The following is a 24,013-nucleotide window of genomic DNA, read 5'->3' as shown; positions in this document are numbered from 1 at the left end:
AACCCGTATACCCTTCCTTTGTTTTTTTATTTTTTTTCTAAATCCATTTTTTACTCTTTATTGTTTTTTACTTTTTCTAAATTTCATATTTGTTTATACGTTAAATTTTTTATTCCTTTATACTTATTTCTTAAATCAACGCCTTAGTAATTAGATATTAACTCACGTGTTTCCAACAATACACCTTATGGATCATAATTAGCATTCGTTTTTTAATAAACTACTTTACCATTAAAATTATGAATGTATGAATAAACAGAAATTACATTATCAATTTAATTAAGGAATTTTTATAGTGAAATCGATAGTTTCTAAAGCATTAACAATCAACCAAAGTATGTAAGCAATTTTCGAAATAAAAATATTTTGTTATGATAATTAATTTCCAAATAAATAATTGTTAAGGGTATAAAATTCCATGTTATTAACGAGGGTGCCGTTTTAATACGGGCGGACGGGGTGCTAATACCTTCCCCGATCCGTAATCAACTCCCGAATTCAGAATCTCTATCTAAAGACCATTTTATCCAAAGCGGGCATAAAGAGTGTTTTCTACGTTTTAATCGGAAGAGATAGAATTCAGGTTTACTTCTCCCTAAGTCGTAACGCCGGTCTTCCAACCAAAAATCGGGTCGCGACAAACAGATTGGTACTCCTCTAAGAAGAAACATTCATACTCAACTGTTAACCCCTCCTTTACATCAATGCTGACTGTTTTTCTATCCTTGTTGGTCTTCTTCATGCTAGTTGCAGCAGCTCCCACCTCTTTAATGCTGAAACGGTCATTTCCCAACCATGGAATGGAGCTCAACAAACTTTGGGAAATGGACTTGCAAAGGCATCAAAGAATGCCGCAATCCCATATTGTCAGCCTCCCCGTCCATGGATCCACTCAACTTGGGTAATGAATTTTGTTTATGCTCTTTTGTGTTTAACACATTAGTTTGTGCATATTAACCTTTTTACTGATATTTGAAATGTATGGGTTAATGCATGCTTTACTATACAATTGTGCATTTGGGTTCTCGTCCAAGCGCCGGTTGTCCTCAAACAAGCGGGCTCTCGGTAAATTCATTCTTCTTAGTTTGTAATTTAGTTTTTAATTGTATAACATTAAGATCAATATCCTCATTGTTTGCTCTTGTTACATGTTAAGCTCAACTCTTTTGACCCCTGAAGTTCTTCGACTTCATCAATTGTCTCTTGTTTAGACCGCAAGTGTAAACATATCGTACATTCACGAAATGTAGCTTGTACAATAGACAACTATTGTAGCTTTGAAGTGCAATACGTAGAAGGTAGCATGACATCGGGCTACTTTCTTTCCGATCTAATGCATGTAGCTAATATTGTAGAGGGATTACTGGCACCAAAGTCTTCTGTCCCATTATTTTTTAGCTAAGTTAGCATGAGTGTTAGATAATTTAAAATAATTTTCATATTTTTTTATTTGTAGTTGCTTCTGCTTTTCTTCTTGAAAAGTTTAAACTTTGGAAATGCTACTTTATTGTATAATGGATCAGTTATAGCAATCTCCGGACAGAGAACTTGAAAATATTTTTGGAAATACTACTTTTTATTTGATATTCACTCCTTCTTGGTACTTTTAACAATATCATTGGCACATGTCTAAACTAAGATCAATTATAGGTGAACACTTTAATACTACTTGGCTCTGCTTGTAATCTTGTATATATAAATCCATTCCTGACATACCAAGAGAGAGACATTAAAAAAGTTATTGTATTTGTACTTACATTTATAATGTGTATTTAAATCCACTGTTAGTATTGCGGCATCAATGTTAGGCCATGTTATTGGATCAAGAGCAGAGAGGTAAAGGCTGAAGGCACTTACTGCAAGAAACTCTCATGTTGTTGGTTCAGCACAGTTACAAGTTGTTGAAACAAAACAGAGGAACAATTATAAGATGTTATTAAAAGTATGAATATGTATGTCTTATTTAAAATTTCATTTGTACTTTTTCTTTATGCCCTATGTAAAATGGGCTTAAAACATAAGTAAATAAAGTAAAATCCAGTGTAAAATTTAATATTGTGCAAAGCTATGTGTTTTTCGTCAATTCATTGCCAACCCTCATAGAATTATGCTTTGGCAAAAGGGAAAATATGAAAGTTTAGCAAAGCAGTCACTCTAACTAATATGAAAGTTACTATTTTCAATTTTACTATCTTGTTGACTGAAACAAAAAAACTACAATATATCTAACAAGTTATAAACAATAGCTTATTTTCTAACACTAAAGTTAAAATCAATTTTCTGTTTTTCAATTAATTAACACTTAAGATTAGTATTTTATTTTTGTTAAATAATATTAGCTCTAACCGTTTTATAGGATTTTTTAAAAAAATTGATTTTAGACCTTTTTTATACAATTTGGTTCTGGCTTTTTTACCCAGCTAATATATTATTGAACATTCATGTATATTATTTTCATTTAATTTAAGAGTCATTAACACAATGAATATATGTTAATGGTGTAAAATTCTTTTACAATGAGCAAATTATTTTCTCTTTCTAATTATATTCATTGATTCTATTACCGTAAGACATTAATACTCATTAATTAATTTGAGTCAGTTTTGTATTATCTAGTGTAGTACTTGCAATGGTATTGTGGTGGAAAGTGGTAATGATTTTAGTAAAGAAGATTAAATCCAAATGTGGGAAAGTCACATGTCCTATATAAAAATGCAGTTAGTAAATTTTAGCCACGCCAATAAAGTAAAGTAAAATCATTCAAAGTACACCAATAGAAAAGAAGAAACCACTTTCGCTAATATTACATGAATGAAGAAAAGATTAGTATCATCTAGTCTAGTGTTCTTGTAATGGTAATGGAAGTAGCATGCATTTGAGAACTTTTCATCTCTTTATTCTTACATTAATGCATATGTACATGGTACTTGTACTCATTCATGTTTTCATGAAAGCCCTGTTTGAAACAATTAGTTCGAAATTGAGAAGTTTACTGAAAACTGAATAATGATTTCTGATTTCTTTTTAGTGACATGGAACACAGTTTCCTTAGGTTTAGACACTAGAGAAAAGACATGTTACAACTCTCTGTCTCTCTCTTCTCTTTAATTTAATGGAACACAGTCTAATTGTGTACGTTTAGACAGAAGAGAAAAGACATGCATGCATGTGGGAACTCTTTGTCTCTCTCAGTCTCTTGTGCCATCCAACCATACATTTCCATTTTCTTCTCTTTAGTAAATTTTAGCCACGCCAATAAAGTAAAGTAAAATCATGTACAACAAAAGAAAAGAAAAAACCACTTTGGCTAATATTACATGAATGAAAAAGAGATTCGTATCAGCTAGTCTAGTGTTCTTGTAATGATAATGGAAGTAGCATGCATGTGAGAACTTTTTATCTCTTTATTCTGACATTAATGCATATGTACATGGTACTTGTACTCATTCCTGTTTTCATGAAAGCCCTGTTTGAAACAATTAGTTCGAAATTGAGAAGTTTACTGAAAACTGAATAATGATTTCTGATTTCTTTTTAGTGACATGGAACACAGGTTCCTTGGGTTTAGACACTAGAGAAAAGACATGTTACAACTCTTTGTCTTTATCTTCTCTTTAATTTAATGGAACATAGTCTAATTGTGTACGTTTAGACAGAAGAGAAAAGACATGCATGCATGTTGGAACTCTTTGTCTCTCTCAGTCTCTTGTGTCATCCAACCATACATTTCCATTCTCTTCTCTTTAGTAAATTTTAGCCACGCCAATAAAGTAAAGTAAAATCATTCAAAGTACAGCAAAAGAAAAGAAAAAACCACTTTGGCTAATATTACATGAATGAAAAAGAGATTCGTATCAGCTAGTCTAGTGTTCTTGTAATGATAATGGAATTAACATGCATGTGAGAACTTTTTATCTCTTTATTCTGACATTAATGCATATGTACATGGTACTTGTACTCATTCCTGTTTTCATGAAAGCCCTGTTTGAAACAATTAGTTCGAAATTGAGAAGTTTACTGAAAACTGAATAATGATTTCTGATTTCTTTTTAGTGACATGGAACACAGTTTCCTTAGGTTTAGACACTAGAGAAAAGACATGTTACAACTCTTTGTCTCTCTCTTCTCTTTAATTTAATGGAACACAGTCTAATTGTGTACGTTTAGACAGAAGAGAAAAGACATGCATGCATGTTGGAACTCTTTGTCTCTCTCAGTCTCTTGTGCCATCCAACCATACATTTCCATTCTCTTCTCTTTAGTAAATTTTAGCCACGCCAATAAAGTAAAGTAAAATCATTCAAAGTATAGCAAAAGAAAAGAAAAAACCACTCTGGCTAATATTACATGAATGAAAAAGAGATTCGTAGCACCTAGTCTAGTGTTCTTGTAATGATAATGGAAGTAGCATGCATGTGAGAACTTTTTACCTCTTTATTCTGACATTAATGCATATGTACATGGTACTTGTACTCATTCCTGTTTTCATGAAAGCCCTGTTTGAAACAATTAGTTCGAAATTGAGAAGTTTACTGAAAACTGAATAATGATTTCTGATTTCTTTTTAGTGACATGGAACACAGTTTCCTTAGGTTTAGACACTAGAGAAAAGACATGTTACAACTCTTTGTCTCTCTCTTCTCTTTAATTTAATGGAACACAGTCTAATTGTGTACGTTTAGACAGAAGAGAAAAGATATGCATGCATGTTGGAATTATTTGTCTCTCTTAGTCTCTTGTGCCATCCAACCATACATTTCCATTCTCTTCTCTTTAGTAAATCTTAGCCACACCAATAAAGTAAAGTAAAATCATTCAAAGTACAACAAAAGAAAAGAAAAAACCACTTTGGCTAATATTACATGAATGAAAAAGAGATTCGTATCAGTTAGTCTAGTGTTCTTGTAATGATAATGGAAGTAACATGCATGTGAAAACTTTTTATCTCTTTATTCTGACATTAATGCATATGTACATGGTACTTGTACTCAGTCCTGTTTTTATTCCTGTTTTGATGCTGTGATAATAACATGACCGTCAATTATTACACTTGCTTTTCCCTCCTTCTAAAAATGGTGGAATATTTTTTATCAATGGATCATTCATTTGGAGAAGGAATGCCACCCATTGAAGCAATCTATGAACCCTCAACCTTGCCCCTATTGTTTCCTAAATGGACATGTGAGAGAAATTTCAAGGTTCTTATTGGTCTACACATTTACACATTCATGCCACAAGTGAAAGCTTGTGTTTGTGCAAAGCAATGAGACAAGAATTTAGGATTTCACTTCAGCTCTTCACAATTCTCATTACCTAACCTCAATCTTCTTCCATTTAAGGTAATCTTTTTGTTGAATGAATTCAACAGCAAAAAAGAAAAAAGAAACCACTTTGGCCAGTTTAGTATCATTTAGTGTAGTGCTTGTAATGGTATTGTGGTAGAAAGTAGTAATGATTTTAGTCAAGAAGATTAAATCCAAATGCGGGAAAGCCACATGTCCCATATAAAAATGCAGTTAGTAAATTTTAGCCACGCCAATAAAGTAAAATGAAATTATTTAAGGTACAACACAAGAAAAGAAGAAACCACTTTGGCTTTATTACATGAATGAAGAAGTACTACAACAAATTTTGTATTTTGTCGAGGTTTTTTAGTCGAAGTTATTCAAACCTCCACAAATAAATCAAGTAAGGCGGTCCTGACAATTAACTAAATGTTTTCAAGTAAGACTTTAGCTTTATTACATGAATGAAGAAGAGATTCGTATCATCTACTCTATGTTCTTGTAATGATAATGAAAATAGCATGCATGTGAGAACTCTTTATCTCTTTGTTCTGTCTTGCGCCTTCTGTCACACTCTTAATAACTAAGATGATGCATGGAAACAAAAACATATTTACATATTAAATGCATGCCTTATTTAGCATTTTTTAGTGACCAATTCTTACTTTTGATATTTACTTAGTTCTATTAAGATAATTTGCACATATGTGGTATATTTATTTTGCTTTGAAACACAAGTATTATCCATAACTACTATATTCTTTGTATTCGAGGTGAGTATGACAGGTGATAATATCTCCATACAAAATATATTTAATATAGATGTATTTATAGGAATTTTTTTTAGTGGCAATATAATTTGATAAAAATTATGAAACCCAAAATTCCTTCAAAATTATGTAGCAACTAGCAATCGAAAGAAAAACCCAGCACACAAGTATGAGCTGAGTTACAAAACCAACTTCTATGTTATATTTTTTCAAACTAAATTTCTGTTTTGAATCAACAATTTGTAACAGTAACTTGCAAATATGTGATAAGGATCATAGATCTGCTCTGCCAGGATAACGAGGGAAGGGAATAACATCTCTAATATTTTCCAGGCCAGTAGCAAAAATAATCATCCTTTCAAAGCCAAGACCAAATCCAGCATGTTGCACCGTACCAAACCGCCTCAAATCAAGGTACCATTCATATGGCTCAGGAGGCAACCCAATGTCCCTTAATCTTTGCTGAATGACATCCAAACGCTCTTCTCTTTGGCTTCCACCAATCAACTCCCCAACCTTTGGTACAAGGACAGAGTGTTGGTCCAAAGGTATATACACTACTAAGAGCACATGCATATGACTCAACTTGAAGTTGGCCAGAAACAGTGAGAAATGCTTGACGTGCAAAGAAATTTTTGGCATAATCCACTTTCCCATCATTTTCAGGAATGCCAGGCTTTAAGCTTAGACCTCTCCTCTACCTTGGAGACATTATCCTTTGCCTTTTTAAGTTCGACCACAGCAGCACCAATTTCCTGCTTACTAGCTTTAGCAGCTTTCAATTGTGAAACAATATCCCATTTCTCCTTAACAAGAAGCTTGGCGGCCTCAACATCTGCTTCTGTATTAGTTCCTTCTCCTGTTTCTCGGCTTCACTGAACAAAGATGTAACTTGAAACATTTCACCAGCACCCTCACAATCACTTGTCGTGATAATTGGTGTGTGCACATAACGAAATCCATGCTTATTGAAAAATGTGTGTGTAGCGAAAGCAAGAGCATTTCTGATACGAGCAACTGCAGATATCGTATTGGTCCTAGAACGAAGATGAACAAAGTCCCTTAAGAACTCAAGGGTAAGTTTGGTCTTAGGCAAAGGGTACTTAGCAGGATCAACTGGTCCCACATGAATAACTTTCTCAACGCGTAGCTCCACTCTCTGTCTCGTCCCTGAAGGTGGAATTTTGAGCAACCCATCAACCACAACACATGTTCCCATCGCAACAAGTTCTCCCAATTCATAAACTGAAGCTTCCACAATCACTTGAAGATTCCCAGCACTTGTTCCATCATTCAATTCCAAAAATGCAAAAGCATCTTTATCTGCTTTACGACCCGTTTTGACCCACCCTCCGATTCGAGCTTTCTGACCCGTGAGACCGGACCCACCATCGGGTCTTGAGATTATGGATCGGATTGGAACTCGGTCTGAGAATTCAGCATTTGGAACATGGGTTGGTGAAACGGCATCGTTTAGGGACAAGGATGATAGTTCCTGCGCTGCAATAGGGTCTCCCATATTGGTCAATTTCAGTTTTTGTGATGTATTTATAGGAACTTGAACTCAAAACTATTAATTAATCATGAACAAAACTGAAGTCTTTTGCTTTTGAATAACTGCAGAAGTTACCAGCCTGTAATGAACTATTCTAATTGGTTTTTGAATTCATTCATGTGATTGTCGGGGAGTCATAAACTGTATGATAGTATTAATTGACATCCAAATTAAGTTATACTTAATCTTAATAATTCATTTTTTAATCCAACAAATTAGAAAGATGAATGAAATAAGTGACGAGAGAAAAAAAAAATCTTAAATAACTTTTAAGTTTCAGCTTTTGGTCTATTGTATTTAAGAAAATAAATGATTGAAATTATTGGGTGTAAACCAATTTCTTCTCTTATTTATTTGTTTACTTACTTCCTAGGTAATTAATTATATATCAATTAAAGAAAAGGTAAGGTTTTTATGGATATTAGTATTATTTATTAAAACGTTAAAAGGAAATGATCTATAATTTTTAAATTTTCTTATATGGATTTTGGATAACTACTTTGTCCTAAATTTAACTTAACTAACTTGTTGACCGAAACAAAAAATGTACAATACATCTAACAAACTTATAAAGAATAGTATATTATGGGACATTATATAACACTCAAGTTAAAAGCTACAGTACATCTAATAATTTAACTAACCCTTTTTTTTTGCATTTCGATGCTGTGATAATAACATGTCCGTTAATTATTACACTTGTTTTTCTCTACTTCCAAAAATGGTGGAATATTTTTTATCAATGGATCATTCATTTGGAGAAGGAATGCCACCCATTGAAGCAATCTATGAACCCTCAACCTTGCCCCTATTGTTTCCTAAATGGACATGTGAGAGAAATTTCAAGGTTCTTAATGGTCTATACATTTACACATTCCTGTAACAAGTGAAATCTTGTGTTTGTGCAAATCAGTGAGACAAGAATTTAGGATTTCACTTCAGCTCTTCACAATTCTCATTACCTAGCCTCAATCTTCTTCCATTAAGGTACTCTTTTTGTTGAATTCTGCAGCAAAAAAGAAAAAAGAAACCACTTTGGCCAGTTTGGTATCATCTAATGTAGTGTTGTAATGGTATTGTGGTGGAAAGTAGTAATGACTTTAGTAAAGAAGATTAAATCCAAATGCGGGAAAGCCATATGTCCCATATAAAAATGCAGTTAGTAAATTTTAGCCACGCCAATAAAGTAAAATGAAGTTATTTAAGGTACAGCAAAAGAAAAAAAGAAACCACTTTAGCTTTATTACATGAATGAAGAAGAGATTCGTATCATCTAGTCTAGTGTTCTTGTAATGGTAATAGAAGTAGCATGCATGTGAGAACTCTTTATCTCTTTCTTCTTTCTTGCGCCTTCTCTCACACTTTTTTTATTTATAAAGCAAGGGTGTCAAGGCACCCACTGATATATTACCAAGAAAGAGGACAAACAAAGGGAACCATTACATATATAACTAAGATGGTGCATGGAAACAAAAACATATTTACATATTAAATGCATGTCTTATTTAGCATTTTTATGGATATTAGTATTATTTATTAAAACGTTAAAAGGAAATGATGTATAATTTTTGAATTTTCTTATATGGATTTTGGATAACTACTTTGTCCTGAATTTAACTTTAAAAAATTATAATATTTAACTTAACTAACTTGTTGACCGAAACAAAAAATGTACAATACATCTAACAAATTTATAAAGAATAGTATATTGTTGGACATTATATAACACTTAAGTTAAAAACTACAGTACATCTAATAATTTAACTAACCCTTTTTTTTTTGCATTTCGATACTGTGATAATAACATGCCCGTTAATTATTACACTTCTGCTTTTCTCTCCTTCCAAAAAATGGTGGAATCTTTTTTATCAATGGATCATTCATTTGGAGAAGGAATCCCACCCATTGAAGCAATTTATGAACCCTCAACCTTGCCCCTATTGTCTCTTAAATGAACATGTGAGAGAAATTTCAAGGTTCTTATTGGTCTACACATTTACACATTCATGCCACAAGTGAAAGCTTGTGTTTGTGCAAATCAGTGAGACAAGAATTTAGGATTTCACTTCAGCTCTTCACAATTCTCATTACCTAGCCTCAATCTTCTTCCATTAAGGTACTCTTTTTGTTGAATTCTGCAGCAAAAAAGAAAAAAGAAACCACTTTGGCCAGTTTGGTATCATCTAATGTAGTGTTGTAATGGTATTGTGGTGGAAAGTAGTACTGATTTTAGTAAAGAAGATTAAATCCAAATGCGGGAAAGCCGCATGTCCCATATAAAAATGCAGTTAGTAAATTTTAGCCACGCCAATAAAGTAAAATGAAATTACTTAAGGTGCAGCAAAAGAAAAGAAGAAACCACTTTAGCTTTATTACATGAATGAAGAAGAGATTCGTATCATCTAGTCTAGTGTTCTTGTAATGGTAATGGAAGTAGCATGCATGTGAGAACTCTTTATCTCTTTCTTCTTTCTTGCGCCTTCTCTCACACTCTTAATAACTAAGATGGTGCATGGAAACAAAAACATATTTACATATTAAATGCATGCCTTATTGAGCAATTTTTTAGTGACCAATTCTCACTTTTGAATATTTACTTAGTTCTATTAAGATAATTTGTACAAATGTTGTATGTTTATTTTGCTTTGAAACACAAGTATTATCCATGACTATTATATTCTTTGTATTCGAGGTGAGTATGACAGGTGATAATATCTTCATACAAAATATATTTAATATAGATGTATTTATAGGAACTTGAACTCAAAACTAATAATTAATCATGAACAAAAGTGAAGTATTTTGCTTTTGAATAACTGTAGAAGTGACAAGCCTCTATTCTAATTGGTTTTTGAATTCATGTGATTGGATGGGCGTCATAAAGTAGTATGATAGTGAGGATGAAATAAGGGCTTAAGGAACAAAGTAGAAGGTTATTGGTTCGAAATTCACCAACAAAAAAAAAGTTATAAGGTAATTTGATAATTATGGTGAAAGAGGTTGATGATTTGAGTCTCACTCACAACAAAAATACTAACATATTAACAATTCTCTTTTCCCACATAATTGCCTTATGAAATTGTTTTAAACCAGATATTTTTCTTAAAAATTGTATATCTTTGATACCCTATTAATAGAACTTGTTTTTCACTCGTAAAAGTTTAATCTGGAATAACTAACCGCCAATTGTGATGGATAGGCCTACCATACACATAATATTTTATTTTGTCATTTGATTTATTTTTGTCTTTTATATATCTACACTGGCAGTTTTTGTGATTTATGGGTAGTGTAGGTGTGACGAGTGATTGGGTTAAAATGGCCCATAGAAAAATATATTCAACCTCCATTGAAATACAATCCAAGATCTAATGTTTTCGAATTTCTTTTTCCATGTTAAAAGAAAAAATGTCTAATACTTTTTTACCTGAATTAATTTAACAATTAAGTCTCTTAATTTGTTAAATAGAAAAAAATATATCTGACATTATGTACTGAATTTAACTTTAAAAATTTATAATATTTAACTTAACTAACTTGTTGATCGAAACAATAAATGTACAACACATCTAACAATTTATAATATTTAACTTAACTAACTTGTTGATCGAAACAATAAATGTACAACACATCTAACAATTTATAAAGAATAGATATTGTGGGACATTATATAACACTTAAGTTAAAAACTACAATACATCTAATAATTTAATTAACCCTTTTTTATTTTGCATTTCGATGTTGTGATAATAACATGCCCGTCAATTATTACACTTGTTTTTCTCTACTTCCAAAAATGGTGGAATATTTTTTATCAATGGATCATTCATTTGGAGAAGGAATGCCACCCATTGAAGCAATCTATGAACCCTCAACCTTGCCCCTATTGTTTCCTAAATGGACATGTGAGAGAAATTTCAAGGTTCTTAATGGTCTATACATTTACACATTCCTGTAACAAGTGAAATCTTGTGTTTGTGCAAATCACTGAGACAAGAATTTAGGATTTCACTTCAGCTCTTCACAATTCTCATTACCTAGCATCAATCTTCTTCCATTAAGGTACTCTTTTTGTTGAATGAATTCTGCAGCAAAAAAGAAAAAGGAAACCACTTTGGTCAGTTTGGTATCATCTAGTGTAGTGCTTGTAATGGTATTGTGGTGGAAAGTAGTAATGATTATAGTAAAGAAGATTAAATCCAAATGCGGGAAAGCCACATGTCCCATATAAAAATGCAGTTAGTAAATTTTAGCCACGCCAATAAATTAAAATGAAATTATTTAAGGTACAGCACAAGAAAAGAAGAAACCACTTTGGCTTTATTACATGAATGAAAAAGCACTACAACAAATTTTGTATTTTGTCGAGGTTTTTTAGTGGAGGTTATTCAAACCTCCACAAATAAATCAAGTAAAGCTGTCCTGACAATTAACTAAATATATAGGAGAGATTTTTATTTAATTTGGGGAGGTTTTTCAACCTCCACCGTCAGTTACAAGAAGAAGAAAAAATATAATTATTCCTTTACCCTTATAAGAAATTGTTTCTCTTCTCTATTTCTTCACGCCCAAACCCTTAAGGTCTCCAACTTCATCAACTACATCTTCATCTTCTTGTTCTATCATATCACCTAGTTGTTCAGGACAAACACGAAGTTGCCTCTGCGATTTACAAAGGGAAGAATGAAACTACATCGAAATTTTTAACCCTGTTGAGTCGGTCGGGTCAAACCCGAACGAGAATTCGGATCAGCGGTTAAATAAATGCATGGTAATGGCTTCGAAATTGCATATGAACTCGGTTGATAACCCTTCTCTGGTGGCTGAACTTTTCAATACCATTTAGCGTGTTCCCTTTTTCTCAATCTTAGGGTTTCAATCATCTTAATCCCTTTTTCTTGATTCATTTGCTTTCTCCCCATGGATTACAGGTTTCATATTTCTCTTTCGCTTCTTTTTTGTGAAAATATAGTCAGATAAATTACCTTTATATTATATGATTTTCTGTTGTAGGCTATGTTGGATGTGTCAATATATGGAAGGATTGCTACACTTGAACTCTTTTGCCCTTATGTTAGTAAATAAAATCAAACAAACTCCATCAGTGTTTCATGAATTGCTATTTGAAATTGTGATTTTTGTTCTCGCCTTAAAAGTCGTGATTATTTATCCCTTTCAGAATGCCAATTGAGTGAATGCCTTGATCCCAGATGTAATCCAGGTATCTTCTATCTAAATAATAATATGATTCAATATTTATAAACAATGGTGATGTTAGAAATAAGGCATCAAAACATACCTGTTCGTGAGATTAATGGATATATTTATTTAAAACTAGTATACCTGGAAAGTGACATTCACATTTCTTTACATACTTGTATGTGAGGGTAGAAGTGTGCACATGCTTATTGGCTATTTACCTATTCTTACATCATTTCAACTGCAAATTTCCTGCAAGTGAATAATTGCAGTGTTTTTTGTCATGTGCATGTACCTAATTACAATGAGTTTCTTTTGGTACCTGAAGTTTTTTGGGGTTCAAATTAAATGTGTTTTGTTATCATTCTTTGATTTCCTTTTCTTATAAAGAAACTATCAAATACCATTAAGCAAGGACTTGTGAAGATGTTTTTGTCATCTATTGAGGTTGGTGCAGGTTTTTGTGTTCTTTCATGGTTATCTGAACAAAATTACATTCATTGTAAATTTATGTGTTATGATAATTGTGGTTATCTAGAATCTAGTATCGTAGAATTTGAAGGAAAGCTATTTGGCTCTAGCTTGAGCAGCAAGCCTATCCTAGCTTATTTTTTAGAATTGGGTTTTAAAGTTTGTTATTTCTCATGCTAAAGTTTTGATCAGATTATGTACAAAAGTTATTGTTGTCTTTTTCTTAGATATATTTATTTGGGTTTCAGTCTTTCACCTATTAGTTATACCTTTGGACTAACTTTGATATGATGTTTAAGCCACTCTTTCACAAATTAGGCTGCACTTTGATCTTCATGACCTCCATTTTTCCTCTCATTCTTTTAAAGATTTAGTTGGGTTCTTTAACGTCATCATGGTTAAAACTTAAATGTTCGCATTTGCCAAGTTTATATGATTCATTTACCTTTCTGTTATAGGGGGACCATGTTGCCCTTCTGTCTACGTTTAGACTTACCAGAGCATGCAATGGAGGTATGATCTTCATGAGAAGTTTGCTGATGCTACCCTTCAGGATCAACTAACTATTGATCAGGTTATATATTCTCTTCTTCTTCTCTTTTCCTTCTAACAACTTAAACTCATATCAATTCTGTCAAAATTGATCAATATATCTTTCACTATATATATTTTCATGCAATCCTACTCTGTGGTATTATGTAACTCCAAACTTCACATGCATCTTTATTCTTGATTATTGGAATTTATTTCTAAATAGATTGCAGGCAAACTTGAAGCAGTTAATCTAATAAAGGCGCCCCTAAAATATGAGGCAGTCAATGGAAAATGAGAGCTTATATACACTACTTCCAATTCAATCTTGCAAACCAAGGTAAATAATCCAAGATATTGATATGTTAGGTATTATGATGCATTTAATGTTTTTAAGCATTGCAGGTTGTTTCCTTCTATCTATGTTTACATATCAGTGCTCCTTCTGTATAGTTTTAGATTTAATATAATGAGTGTTATCTGCTGCTATTGTATATTTATAAGAAACAAGTTGAAAAACCATTACTAGTTTAATTGGAAAATGCATAATAGTATATTATAAATGCATATATTTGTTGAGGAGATCCATTAACTCGATTGCAAATGCTATCTGAATTCCAAAATAATTGTTCTGCTTTTATTCTCCCCTTTCATTTTATTGACAAGAATATGTTTTTGTTAATTGTTAGTGTTTGTTCACAACAAAAAGCTTTCATGTTGACAATTAATTCCCATCACTAGGTGGGCCAGCATGAATTCTTTTCAATGTTTTCATACATGTTCCTTCTATAATATACCCTAATAACACATAACTTATTTCTATGATTTCTAGTGCCATGCATCGAATTCATAAATATCTAAGGTGTTGAAATTTTTTACTTACTTTATGACCTTCTGGTCCAACATTTGAATTAGCCAACATCTATGGGGTTTAATATTTTGGCTCTTTCAAACAATAACTATCGATATTGCTTCTAACAAATAATACTGCAGAAATACAAAATACACCTAATGGGGTAGGTGAGCTAACAAGTTTTTGTCAAAGTTCTTCATGCATTTATGTTATGGTGCGTCTTTACACTTGGCATCCTGAACTAAATAATCAGAAACTCGCTGATTCAATGACTTTGACCATTTTGAGGATGTGTACTTTCATTGAAGATTGTTGTTTTTGTTTATCTCACAACTTATAAATTTGATATAAAGTTATAAGTTGTGAATGAGAAATTAATAGTTGATATCTCGTTACATTAAAGGAATTGATAAATTTATAGTTGATAAATTATTTAATAATGATATAAAATATGCCAAAATACATAACTCTCATCCATGTAACTTTATTTGAAGCAAAATTGTCTATCAATTTCTTACATTCATCTTTCTCAAATATAAATGACAAATTAAGAGGGAATAAATTAGATTTGTGTAACTTTATGAAAAAAATTGCAATTTCATTTATGATATTCAGATGAGTAACAAAAGACTCAAAGTTAGTAAAAAATTGTGAAGACGATTTTTGCTCCTAACCTTGACATGGTTTTGATGAAGACACCAACATTACCAAAAAGAAGAAAAGGAAAAATATTATGAAGATAATGAAGATTCAAGCTTCAAGATATTCAACACTTTTAGTCTAAGTTTAAAATATGTACTTGTATCCTATAATCTTGATTATACAATAGTAGTGATGCTCAAACTATTTTTAAAAGAAAATTGAAACACTTTAAAATACTTAAAACAATTTTCAAAAATAGTGTGTAAACGGGTTACTTCATCTAAGTAATAGGTTACGAGTGTGAGAAAAGAGTTATTCAACTTAAAATTGATTAGAGTAATCAATTACTGTCTTTGAGTAACAGATTACCAGTGTTATTAAAGTTGAGTAACCGATTACTCAACTTGCTGTAATCGATTACTCTAATTCGAAAATAAATGATATGTGGACAGAACATTTGAGTAATCGACTACTCAATGTTGTAATTGATTACTGAGAGTTGTTGCATTAGATTTTCAAATTCAAAGTGAATGAGTTTCAACCCAAAAGGCATGGTTTCATTCCAATCAATTCCTACCTTTTCAAAGAGACATTTTGGCTGATTGGAAAGCCTATATAAAGGCATTAAAACTCACAATCACTACACACAACATATACACAACTCTAATACAAATTTCAAAAGCTCTTACACATATTCTGATATTATTTTCTGCACTTTTGGCAACAAGTTCTTCAACTTTCAAAGTTGATTTTTCTGAAGTTGCTTAAAGTGAAAGTGTTTCAAGTTTACAAACTTATAAAGAGCATTATTACTAAGTATATAAAGAGTTGATTGGATTGCAAGTTACATCACTTTCATACTTGTAAAAGCAATTCCGCCATTGTTGAACATTCTTCATTATTATTGCAGAATACTTTCTTTCACGGGGTGTGATAAGAAATGGGATTAGAATCACTTGGAAATGTGTTTTCCAAAGGTGAATAAGGATTAAGGAGTGTGTAAGTTACATAGAGATCTCGGGGTGAAATATTGTAATTGCAACTCATAATCTTTAGTGGAAAAATCTCTTGTGTTATAAGAGTACTGGATGTAGCATTCGGTGGACAAGAACGTAAACCAGTATAAAAATCATTGTGTATTCTTTTCTTCTTTATCTCTTTGATTTTACTTGTTAATTTTCTGCATATATTTTCCGCTACACTTTAACTCTTGATTTTGCAGAAAAAATGTCCATTATTTTAAGTTAACTAATTCACTCCCTCTTAGTTGCAATCTGAGTCTTACAGTTTTTGTTTACCTCAAAACTTATAAATTTGATATAAAGTTATAAGTTGTGAATGAGAAATTAATAGTTGATATCTCCTTACATTAAAGGAATTGATAAATTTATAGTTGATAAATTATTTAATAATAATATAAAATATGCCAAAATACATAACTCATCCATGTAACTTTATTTGAAGCAAAATTGTCTATCAATTTCTTACATTCATCTTTCTCAAATATAAATGACAAATTAAGAGGGAATAAATTAGATTTGTGTAACTTTATGAAAAAAATTGCAATTTCATTTATGATATTCAGATGAGTAACAAAAGACTCAAAGTTAGTAAAAAAATCAAAATGCAAAAATAAAAAAACAGGGAAAAAGAGATAACACCCAATTTATCATTGTTCACCTTCTATCTACTAAAGGTTACATCTAGTCTTCTTGCAAAACACAAGAGAATTCACTATTTACAAATATCAACCTTACAGATCTTACACCGATATTTTTTCTAAGATTATCACTCACGAGTCTCTCAACAAGAAGCACACCACATCTTGATTTTCAGTTGTTCCCTTACCACACTCTATGTTGATTACAACATATGAATAAATGAAGTTCTTGTGTTTAGGGCTAAAGAATTGCTAAGTTATCTAACACTTATGCACTAAATCCTTTTTAAGTCAATCACAATGACTATAGAACAAATACTTTAGAGTTTTCATATCAAAAGAGAGTATAGAAAACTTTTTCTTGAAAACACTTGAATAACTTTTAAGAAAATCATAAAATTGATTCAAGTTGTTGCAAAATGTGAAAGAAAGTTGTATGTGAATTGTGTGTAAAAGTTATGTTTCAAAATAGAATGATTGAGGGGTTTAAATAGGTTTTCAACCATCAACCATACTCATTCCAAGAAGTAGAAGTGGATTGTAGAGACATTGATTCGTTTTGGAAGAAGTTGTTCCACTTTGAATATGAAAATTGGTATAATATCTCTCAGTAATCTATTACTCACTAGGTATAATATGTTACACATAACTTCTGTACAATGAATAATCGATTACTCGACTGAGTAATCGGTTACTCTGCCATGTTTTTGTTCGGTAACTTGTTACTCAATTTTGGGTAATCATTTACGGTGTCCCAATAACAATTTAGTTAGTTTCAAGTAACCTACTACTTAGTATTTTAAAAAATTCTTTTCAATTTTTTGAAATTATATTTAAACAAGTTAACTTTTCAAAATATTTAAAAAATATTTCGAAGAGCATTTATATATTACTCAAGTAAAAAGACTTAGGATTAAAAGTACTTAACACTATATAAGCTTGTTCACTTGATGTGCATTTTTCTAAGTTTTCAAGTCTTCAATAATTTTTCTTCTTTTTATTAATGTTGGTGTCTTCACAAAAACTAAGTCAAAGTAAAGAGCAAAATCTTCTTTAGAAGATATAAGTAATAGATCTATAAATAACTTTGGATGGAGATATAATTTAATTCCATCAAATAGTTAGTTCATCTTTCTCCTGAACAACCAGTTAAAATTTCTTAACTAAATTTGTCAATAATTTTATTATAATATCTCCATATTTAAATAAGTGTAATTTCGGTATTTTGATCATATTTATTTGTGTGTTTAGACAAAATGAAATATTAATGATTATTTTCTTAATTCCACCCTTACTTAATCTATAAGAGGGATAATAAAATTAAAATAAATGACTATACGTATTATATATACTAGCGTGTTGACATGCATTGTCGTGCCTGTCAACCCCTTTCCTATCATTTGTAATGTATAGTTTGTATTTTATAAATTCAAATATAATTTTTTGTGCTAAATTTACTGTTGAATTTATTCAATTGGTCTAATATTCAATTTTTAAATATACTTTTAAAATAAGAAGATAATAAAAATAAAATAAGAAAATAATATTATATGATTTTTGGTAAAAATAAAAAGATATTGAGGGTAAAATAGGAAAACACAAATTACACCATGATAGGTGATTATTTTGTGTTTTCTCTTTATTAATAGTATAGATATAGATATAGATGACAAAATAATAAATTTTGATATAAAATAAACAGCGAGATATATTAATTATTACATATATCTCTTCATTTATGCACTACAACGGGGAACGAATTTGATTTCTGTAACTTTATGATTTTTTTTGCATTTTCATTTAAGATGATATTCAGATGAGTAACAAAAGACTCAAAGTTAGTAAAAAAATCAAAATGCAAAAATAAAAAAACAGGGAAAAAGAGATAACACCCAATTTATCATTGTTCACCTTCTATCTACTAAAGGTTACATCTAGTCTTCTTGCAAAACACAAGAGAATTCACTATTTACAAATATCAACCTTACAGATCTTACACCGATATTTTTTCTAAGATTATCACTCACGAGTCTCTCAACAAGAAGCACACCACATCTTGATTTTCAGTTGTTCCCTTACCACACTCTATGTTGATTACAACATATGAATAAATGAAGTTCTTGTGTTTAGGGCTAAAGAATTGCTAAGTTATCTAACACTTATGCACTAAATCCTTTTTAAGTCAATCACAATGACTATAGAACAAATACTTTAGAGTTTTCATATCAAAAGAGAGTATAGAAAACTTTTTCTTGAAAACACTTGAATAACTTTTAAGAAAATCATAAAATTGATTCAAGTTGTTGCAAAATGTGAAAGAAAGTTGTATGTGAATTGTGTGTAAAAGTTATGTTTCAAAATAGAATGATTGAGGGGTTTAAATAGGTTTTCAACCATCAACCATACTCATTCCAAGAAGTAGAAGTGGATTGTAGAGACATTGATTCGTTTTGGAAGAAGTTGTTCCACTTTGAATATGAAAATTGGTATAATATCTCTCAGTAATCTATTACTCACTAGGTATAATATGTTACACATAACTTCTGTACAATGAATAATCGATTACTCGACTGAGTAATCGGTTACTCTGCCATGTTTTTGTTCGGTAACTTGTTACTCAATTTTGGGTAATCATTTACGGTGTCCCAATAACAATTTAGTTAGTTTCAAGTAACCTACTACTTAGTATTTTAAAAAATTCTTTTCAATTTTTTGAAATTATATTTAAACAAGTTAACTTTTCAAAATATTTAAAAAATATTTCGAAGAGCATTTATATATTACTCAAGTAAAAAGACTTAGGATTAAAAGTACTTAACACTATATAAGCTTGTTCACTTGATGTGCATTTTTCTAAGTTTTCAAGTCTTCAATAATTTTTCTTCTTTTTATTAATGTTGGTGTCTTCACAAAAACTAAGTCAAAGTAAAGAGCAAAATCTTCTTTAGAAGATATAAGTAATAGATCTATAAATAACTTTGGATGGAGATATAATTTAATTCCATCAAATAGTTAGTTCATCTTTCTCCTGAACAACCAGTTAAAATTTCTTAACTAAATTTGTCAATAATTTTATTATAATATCTCCATATTTAAATAAGTGTAATTTCGGTATTTTGATCATATTTATTTGTGTGTTTAGACAAAATGAAATATTAATGATTATTTTCTTAATTCCACCCTTACTTAATCTATAAGAGGGATAATAAAATTAAAATAAATGACTATACGTATTATATATACTAGCGTGTTGACATGCATTGTCGTGCCTGTCAACCCCTTTCCTATCATTTGTAATGTATAGTTTGTATTTTATAAATTCAAATATAATTTTTTGTGCTAAATTTACTGTTGAATTTATTCAATTGGTCTAATATTCAATTTTTAAATATACTTTTAAAATAAGAAGATAATAAAAATAAAATAAGAAAATAATATTATATGATTTTTGGTAAAAATAAAAAGATATTGAGGGTAAAATAGGAAAACACAAATTACACCATGATAGGTGATTATTTTGTGTTTTCTCTTTATTAATAGTATAGATATAGATATAGATGACAAAATAATAAATTTTGATATAAAATAAACAGCGAGATATATTAATTATTACATATATCTCTTCATTTATGCACTACAACTCTAAAAGACAATTAAATAACATTGTAGTAATTTAATTTATTTTTATTATTTCCTTTGTTTTTTGATGTGTTCTGTCATGAAAACAAAATATAAATATATCTTTTAAGAAATATAGTAAATGCAATTATTCGCATTAATTTATTGAGTTTTTTCAAGATGCCTTTTTTTCAAAAGTAGTGTATTTATGGATTTTTCTAATCATACATGATGTTACATGTTAAGAGTATTAAAATAAACATGTTTTATAGGAAAACAAGAGTTATTAATCCCAATATATCAAATAAATCATTTATCCGCGAAAACGTATTCCTTTAAATATTTTTAACATGTAACTAAGCACATAGGATTACATTACAAAAACCATATATTAATTTTGATTCTACACCACCATTTTCATTTTCCAAATCACACAACACACAAACAGAAATTCTGCAAAAAGTGACCGATGGCATTTCCGTTAATGCGTCTGGAACGAGGGACCAAGTCATAAATTGCCACTCTCAAAGGGATGGGACAAACTTTTACACAAAACGCAGCGTTTTGTTTGCCCAATTATCTCTAAGAACCAGTAACCCGGGTAAACAAATAAAACGCGAAAGCACCCCCACGATGTTAACCATGGTTAACTCGTTCCTTCCCCTTCTTAAAATCACACCACAAACCTAAACCCACTCAATTTAATTTTAAAATCCTAACCCCACCCTCACACGGAGAGAAACAAACAGAGCAAAGAAAATCCATCAGAAAAAGGACGGAAAAGAATAAGAAAAGTTTACTTAAAACAGAAAACAGAGAAAGAGGAAAGAAAAAAAATGGAGATGTACGTGGATGAAGAAGATATTTGGAAGTGTCCCAAACACCCATCGAAACGACGACGTAGCGGAATCTGCCCAACCTGTCTCCGAGAACGCCTTATAACTCTTTGCCCTGACTGTGCTAAAGTGCGCCCATGTTCCTGCCACCCTACCAGCTCCTCTTCTTCTTCGTCATCATCTTCCTCCTTCTCTCGGTTCTCCTTCGCCGGTGACGGTGGTGGAAGTGTTGGCCGCGTCTATAACATCATCGACAGTGAACCGTCGCTCAGGAAATCGCGCTCAGTGGCGATTCCGTTTCTCCGCTCGCGATCGAGGTTTTCCGCTGTCGGCTATTCCGATAGTGACGGCGGCGGAAGGGAGAAGGACTACGAGGCGAGGTCGTTCTGGTCAATGTTTAAGTCGCAGAAGAGTAGGAGGGAGAAAGACTACCAGGCGAAGGTGTTGACGGAAGTGAACCACGCTGATTTGAATACTGAGGCCGTGATGGCGAGGTCTAAGTCGGTGGCGGTTTCCGGTGACGGTGAAGTTATAGGGAGAACGAAGGGAAGGTGGTGGTTCTTTCCAAGCCCGATGAAGGCTTTCCGGAATTCGAAGGTTTCTAAATTCTAAAGTTGTTCAGGAACGTCGAAATTTTTTAGATTAAGATCATAATAACAAATATTAACAGCAACTCTATATTTTAACCCAATAAAATAATTATATAATTTTCACTTTTTTCTGTTTATCATAATCTTCCTTCTTCACCATAGCACTAATGTTATATGCCTCATGTATATGTCATGCATGCAGTTTTAGGGTTTGGTTGTGATTTTTAATTTAATTTTGAGTTTTAGATTTTTAGTGAATGCTCATCGGAGATTATGTATCCTCTTGTCTATTTAAGTTTGTAACCTTTTTTTTGGGATTTTACTTATTATTTTCTTTTAATTGCATTTGTTACTGATGTTATTATTTGGGTTACTGCTATATTCATCTATATTTGTGGTTTGATTTGTGAATGATATGAAGTCACCAACTGTTTACTTTAGTGGGAATGATTGGTGTACTTGCTTGTCAGCTTTAATTGCCTAACAAGTTAATCTCCATTCCTTTCTTTACTTTATTATACTTTATTTTACATAAACTAACAGAAATATGTTAGATTTTTTTTATTGTTTTTAATAAAATTGTTGTTATAAGAAAGTATAATTGATAATTCTATTAAAATTGAACATTTATGTATTGTATATAAAATTAGTGCATAATTTAATAATTATTAAAAATGAATAACAAATAATATAGTAACAATATAAAAATCTCTTACATTTTAATATATATATTTTTATTTAAAAAGAGACAATTATAACTTTAAGAGATGGATGGGATTTACTAATTCATGCAATTGATTTATCGTTACTTGATTTGTTCGGTCCCACTAACATGTGGTTCCCCGCTGATTAGTCATCCTAAAATGTTTTTATCTATTTCATGCCCTTTTGTTTCTATCATTGAATTGAATGAATTGGCCATTGGAATACAAGAATGGGATGTTTGTATGTTTTGCAGCAATAATTAAGAATCTGGTGCAGTTTAGTAGAAGTACAGTTGATTGTTCTTTAACACTAAGAATAGTTTATGACGACAAAAGAAACAGAGTTTATTGTTCTAACCAGCCATGTGAACTGTGGAAAATTAAACTAGAAGCAGAATTCATTGCCCTTTGGAATGCTTATTAAAGATAGACTACTACATAACACGAACATAAACCAATGAGGTACTAGTATTTCACATATATAATTAAAGGTATTTTCTATGCCAAAAAGTATTTTATTCTCTATTTCAAGCCAATAAAATGTAGAAATTTTTTAAAAATAAAAATAACATTTTATATTATTTATTAAAATTTCATTAATGTAAGATAAGAAATGAGTCATCATTTTGTGTCACAAAAGCTTACTCTTTCTTATGGTTAAGGAAGATCATAGTAGAAATCGACCCTAAAAAAACTGTGGATTCTCAAATAGCGTACTCTTTCTTGTTTCGATATTAACAACCTTTTCTTTTCGCGGAACGTTTTTTTTTGGTATATGGACACCGATGATTGATTTGTTGATTTCTCCTCATATATTATTAAATGTCATTCAAGTACCTATGATAGAATTCATGAATATTTCCTAGGTAGATCCTACGAGAGAACGTGAAAAGATCCACGCATAGCAAGACGACATCCCATTCAGTTTCTGTCGGAAAACAACCGCAATGTGATATACTTGGAACCAACTTGGAGAAGAAATTATTATATTGTTTTTGATCTTCCGTCATATTTTTATTATTGATTTAGTATAAAATCATTTAATTTTAAATTATTTATATGTTATCAATTGTGAGGGTTTGATTGAACAATTAACCGTAGAATATTTAATAATCTATGGATGTGTAGGATCTAAACTAAAATCACTTATTTGACCTTAATCTTTGGAATCACTTATTTTACATTATTCACTTGATTTCGGTTTGTTTTTTAATATGTGTCTAAGGAATAGTAGTTATTCGCTACCCGTTTTAAAATAAGAGAGCATTATCCAATTCTGTCTGTACCCGTATGGGTGCC

At 31.0% G+C, this 24,013-nt stretch overlaps 1 protein-coding gene, 1 long non-coding RNA gene and 1 pseudogene across 3 annotated transcripts; 2 read left to right on the top strand and 1 right to left on the bottom strand.

Moving 5' to 3' along the window:
• On the bottom strand, positions 6,446-7,592 carry LOC109332092 (annotated as a pseudogene).
• LOC109332692 lies at positions 12,104-15,276 on the top strand. Its single transcript, XR_002105920.1, has 5 exons — positions 12,104-12,541; positions 12,624-12,683; positions 12,790-12,831; positions 13,739-13,854; positions 14,038-15,276. It is a non-coding gene; the product is annotated as an uncharacterized LOC109332692 (long non-coding RNA).
• On the top strand, positions 21,030-22,371 carry LOC109332333. Of its 2 annotated transcripts, XM_019567280.1 has the most exons (2): positions 21,030-21,577; positions 21,608-22,371. In XM_019567280.1, the coding sequence occupies exons 1-2, from the start codon at positions 21,421-21,423 to the stop codon at positions 22,030-22,032; spliced, it is 582 nt and encodes a 193-aa protein (XP_019422825.1). In that variant the 5' UTR covers positions 21,030-21,420; the 3' UTR covers positions 22,033-22,371. The 2 variants fall into 2 exon arrangements, with proteins under 2 accessions (XP_019422825.1, XP_019422824.1); XM_019567279.1 differs by having other exon boundaries at positions 21,032-22,371.

Source organism: Lupinus angustifolius, chromosome LG18, assembly GCF_001865875.1.
Source record: "Lupinus angustifolius cultivar Tanjil chromosome LG18, LupAngTanjil_v1.0, whole genome shotgun sequence".
Classification (NCBI taxonomy): domain Eukaryota; kingdom Viridiplantae; phylum Streptophyta; class Magnoliopsida; order Fabales; family Fabaceae; genus Lupinus; species Lupinus angustifolius.
This window is presented reverse-complemented; position numbering and strand designations above follow the sequence as displayed.

Excerpts from the sequence above, each read along its gene's own strand:
- LOC109332333 (XM_019567279.1), top strand. The coding sequence starts at position 21,421 with ATGGAGATGTACGTGGATGAAGAAGATATTTGGAAGTGTCCCAAACAC.